The following is a 5,280-nucleotide window of genomic DNA, read 5'->3' on the forward strand; positions in this document are numbered from 1 at the left end:
TGAGTCATGTGAGATGAGAAGAGCTTCAACACAGCAGGGAGCTCTCACCTCTCCCATCTCTATGAGGAAGGAGTCGATGTAGTCTCTGGGTGACGAAGGGTCCAGGTTCTCTCTGTGCTCCTGAATCCTTACTTTAATAAAATCTAATAGTTCGTATGTTATGGTGAAAATCCTCTGATGAGGTCCAGGCAGCCATTTCATCAGCCAGGGCAACGCGTTGTAAAGCTACAGATAAAGAGACAAGAGAAAAATCCATCTGAGTTTCCATCAATCATCACATCACCACCACCAGGCAAAGCCAGTCAGTGCCTTTCATGAACAGCATTCACTGTTGTTTTAGCCACTGTTGGTTTTGTCTTTTTTCCAGCCAGTCTACCCATTGTTCTCTGACGCTAATATCCATTGAGCATTTTTTTTTGGTCCGGACATCTGGATATTTTCTCTATTTTCAGACCAGTCTTTGTAAAGCCGTCTGGCACCAACAATCATGCAACATTTAAAGCCACTTGAATTTTCTTTTTCCTCTTTCTGATGCTCCATTTGAAATTGTCAAGGTTGTCTTCGCCAACTTCTTGCTCATTATTTGTCCTAAAAATGGTATGTTGAACTGGCCACCTTTGGTCAGTAAATGTATATGTGTGAATGAATCATCTCCAACTTCATTAGATTGAATCTTATACCACAAATATCACTTGAACAAAGATTTCACATCCATCTCTGTACTTCCTTTATCTATTTGGAAACAGAAATAAGTTGGCCATTGGTTAAGCACAGCTTATCTCTACCTCATGCAGCTCCAACCTTCTTCTTCTTCTCTTGGAAACATGTCCTCACCTGGGCCCACACTGTTCCTTCCAGGTAAACCGTCTCATTGAAGTGTTGAAGGATGATCTTGAACTGCTTGTCATTGTACTCAAATCGATTCCCAAAGACCAAGCAGCAGATGATGTTGGACACAGCGTTGTTGATTAACTTTTGGACATTAAATGGTTGACCTGAAGCAAAAACAAGCAAACTTATTAGACAACAGCATTGCTCAGTAATTCACTATGTACTGAATTTTGTTTTGCTGTTTGAAACTGTCGCTGTACATTTGAATCCATACATAATCCATATTTTTACTATAAATGGTGGAATCCAGAGTTTAGTAAAAAAACAACAAATAAATAAAAATCAGAATGCAGTCCCATAGAAGTTGTTGGAAATTCCTGAGCAACATGATTTCATTTTCATCTCAGTTGCTAAGATGAAAATTTACAGCCAGGATGGAATAGAAACATGTAAACTAAATCATGTTGAACCTTTTCAAACTTGGCATCAAATAAGACAAAAAGCAAACTTGTTTCAGTACTTGAAACTAAAAAAAAAAAAACTATTTGTTGGATTGTATTTTTTTTAAAGGTGGCATCGCCTTTCTAAAATAATGCCCTAAGTCAGAGGTTCCCAAACTGTGGGGCCGGGAAGTCGTCTGGATGGAAAATAAAACAAACAAAAAAAACATGAACTCTGTATGGGCTGGGTTTTTACCTTAGAATGGCCAACTCTATTATTCCTGTCAATTTGATGCAATAGGGGCTTCCGCACTTTCCATATCTGTGTCCTCTGTTACTTTTATCAGCAGTTAAAACTGTTTAATCCGTTGTTAACATATCGTAACCTGTTTTTCCGAGCCGCCTTTAAACGCAACATGAGCGCTACGACGCTGGCGCTGGGTTTACATCTGTGAAGGAGACCTGCTGCTGCTTCTGTGCAGAGCTACAGGTGTGTTAGAATCACGGCAGCAAACCAGCAAAACACAAAGAACTTTTCACAGTTTTTCCCCCAAACTAACCGACTGTTGAGTAAAGCTGTTGGATGCAGGTAAAGTTAGCTAAAAGATGACTAGCTAATATCAATACAGCACCTTACACTTTGTTAACAAGTAGCTTGCAGACTACTGGTGTTGTCTATGTTCAGCTACGATTCATTTTGCCCCCCAAAAAGTTGATTCCCCCCCGCCCCCTCTTGTTCGTCTGGAGCCGGGGCTGAGGATAACAAGCAGTCTCTAAGAAGCCCCCCTCTTCGAACCAGACAGCTATTGTAAGCCATAGGGGGGCCCAGAAATAATTTGGAAACCACTGGGGGGGCCCAGGAGAAAAAGTTTAGGAACCACTGCCCTAATTAATTTTTTGACCAAAGGGATTTTTTTTTTTTTTTTACCTAAAATGTCTTTTGGAAAAAAGAGAAGTGGTGATTTTCTTTTCTTTTCATTTTTTGTCAAAATCACTTTTGGCAAAAAAAAAAAAAAAAAAAAAAAGACTTAGGCTATTAATTTAGGATGGTGAAAACATATTAAAGGTGTAGAGAGACACCAGGCATAAAAATAGTAAAGAAAGAAGATTTAAGAGACTGAATGGAAAAGGGTGACGAGCATCTCTATAACTGGCTTGAATATTTTGTGTCAAAGGCTCGGGCTGCTGGTTGAGGTATAATGTTTCTTGAAGCTCTCTGTACTCCATCGATCTCCACAGTCACTAGATCTCAGTCTAACCAAGCTTTTTGTGGGAAGTGGTGGAACAGATTCACAAGCCAAACAATTTGCAGGTCCTCTGTAATGCAATCATATCAACCAAATCTTTTGAGGAAATTTTGCAATATCTTGTTAACCTGCACCATCAGGAGCAAAAGCAATTCTGGAGATAAAAAAGGGTCCAAAGTGATACTGTCAAGGTGACCATAATAAAACTAATATAGTGAATCTTTCTAACAAAGCTTTTTATCAACACAAAATAAGATTTACTTTATGTTTTTACCTTGTAGATCAGCAAAAGCCTCAGTGAGATACCGGCACTCCTGCTGGATGGATCGCTCCAGGGTTTTCTTCCCCAGACCAAAGTTTCTGAGAGTGTGAAGAGCAAATCTCCTCTGCTGCTTCCACCGATTACCACTGGAACCTACAAGGCCTTTTTGAAACCAATAAAATACAAAGTTTCAGACTGACACTTATATGAAATTAATATGGTAATACGGAAGCCCTAAGAGGCAAGGAGAAAATATATTTATGAAGATCCATTTTCTAAGTCTGGCCAAATGTTGTTTTTCCCTGAACTTTAAAAATCACGTCAAATTTAAAAAAAAAAAAAAAAAAAAGTAAAAGTGGTATACTCTAGATTCAAATATTGTCAACCTTTGTTGTTTAGTTTTTACTTGTGGATTTTTTACCCCCTTAAGATAGTATAAAAAAATTGTGATCTACAAACTTTGATCAATTGTGTTCTTCTATTAAGTATTTCTGACTATACAACTTATATTTATTTCCTTTCTACAGCAAACAACTACAAATAGGTTGGAAAAAAGTTTTAATTCCTTATTTTTTAGTCGTTTATGTCCCCTTTGCGGTTCAGGGCTTTAATAAATTAATGCAATTACAAAACAGCCAAACAGTCTTTGTGTGAAATGAGCTGCAGTTTTTGACACAAAAATAAAGAATGTCACCTTTATTCCCAACTAAGGCTTCAAACAACGGGATGTTGGGACGGTCGATGAAGTTTTCTCCTTGCTGGATAAGAGTCTCTCTCACCAGCTTGTAGCCATTGATGATGACAATCCTTCCACCAAACAAACGAAGACTGAAAACATTCCCGTATTTCCCTGCAAACTGAACACAGAGCAGATATTTGCTTTCATTCAAAATTCAGAAAATAAACATTTTAAAAACCTTTGAGAAAGAAATCCAAAGGACAACTTCTTTGTACTTATGCATCTTCACTGTGGTCATGAAGTTCAAATATAAAATGGGAGGTTTGTTATACATTTCTAACATTAGTTGTCTAAAATTAACCAACTCCATGTTCATTCTTTAGTTTTTAGCCTGCTCTTGATCCCTATTGTTTTACTCTTTCCCCGACTTCCTTTGTTACCTTTGTCAATTGACATTATAGTTTATTTATTCTTCAATGCCTAACAATATACTCTATTCTTCATAGTTTTCTTTTTTTATCCATTAAGAAAACCTCGCTTTTACTCTGATAATATTTATCCTGGACTGTGAGGATTGATGAGGGGGGGGGGTTTGTGAATTATCTTTCCTGGATGGATCTCACAAAGATTTTATCAGATTAAACTGTGGGGATTTAGAAAGCCAGGTGAACACTTCAGACTCTGCTCTGCTTTGTTCTCTGAACTTTTTCTCAGATATGCTGCACGGCTTATTGGAGTGTGTACATGGAGCATAAATACTAAAGCCATATTTGGAGTCCTGTAGTTCCCTATTCCTCTACGTTCAGCCTTTAAAATGAGGCAAATATCCATCCATATACAGTAGGGTTGCAGCACAATGTGTTTTATATCACAACTTATCATGTAAATCAGCATATAACATTTCTAAGAAGGTCAGTATCTTCTCACATACTAATCATCATAAATAAAGTACTTTAAATCACTAACATCAGAGATTTATTAGGCTTTTGAACAGTTTCGTACTACGCTATTACTGCTACCACCACTGCAACAGTAGTAATGAATTGTTGTATCACCAAACTCACTCTGTTCTAGTGAGTTAGAACGGAGCACTTTGCTCTACTGGAGAAAAATAAAAGAGGTTAGAGTCCATTTCAGCCACCTTTATACTCTTCAGTCAACAATGTCCTCAATAAAGTATTTTATCTGAACTTAATGTAAGGTATCTTTTATTTTTTTAAAGAAATATAATTTTGTTATGATTCCTTCATTTATTGTTTGAGTCACTGCTTTATATTTGGGAAGCAACATTGTTTAAAGACAGGATCTGTATTTTATTACTGTCTGTTTTCTCCTACCTCTTTAAACTGCAGGTGAATTTTGGACGCCTTGATGCGAGGGAGGTCTCCGATAAAAGGAAAAGACCACGGACCTGGTGGAAAGTTACTAGGCACTCTGTTCTTCAAAACGTCTGTCAGCAGCAGAAAAACACAGACAAATATCAGAAGACCTCTGAGGTCTATCCAGTCCAAGCCGAGGACACTCAGGATCGTCTCCATGTCGTCTGTGAACTCCAAGGTGGAGCAAATGAACCAGATGTTTTAGCAAATACAGCAGGAAGCAGATAAGACGAACTGCACTGAGTTAAAGTTTCACTAATAAACACAGTTGAGTTTCAAAATAAAACTACTCAGTTTTTATCTATGTGTATGTCTCATTCAATACAAATATTACACAGCTTTTTACTTGACGTTTTTATTTCATTTATTTAGGTTTGATTACAAAAGTGATGGCCTGTCAATGACACTGACATGAACAACTAAAATTCATAGTTTTTGCCAT

At 37.4% G+C, this 5,280-nt stretch overlaps 1 protein-coding gene across 1 annotated transcript; it reads right to left on the minus strand.

The window, feature by feature from the left end:
- Window positions 1-6: 6 nt before the first annotated feature.
- LOC103137164 (cytochrome P450 2J1-like) lies at window positions 7-5,056 on the minus strand (the record flags this gene model as incomplete). Its single annotated transcript, XM_007550777.2, has 5 exons — window positions 4,797-5,056; window positions 3,475-3,637; window positions 2,793-2,942; window positions 835-995; window positions 7-225 (listed from the first exon to the last, which is right to left on the minus strand). Coding segments are annotated over exons 1-5 (894 nt in total), but the record flags the coding sequence as incomplete, so codon positions are not given.
- Window positions 5,057-5,280: the final 224 nt, after the last annotated feature.

This window comes from Poecilia formosa, unplaced genomic scaffold (assembly GCF_000485575.1).
Source record: "Poecilia formosa unplaced genomic scaffold, Poecilia_formosa-5.1.2 Scaffold37, whole genome shotgun sequence".
Taxonomy (NCBI): Eukaryota; Metazoa; Chordata; class Actinopteri; order Cyprinodontiformes; family Poeciliidae; genus Poecilia; species Poecilia formosa.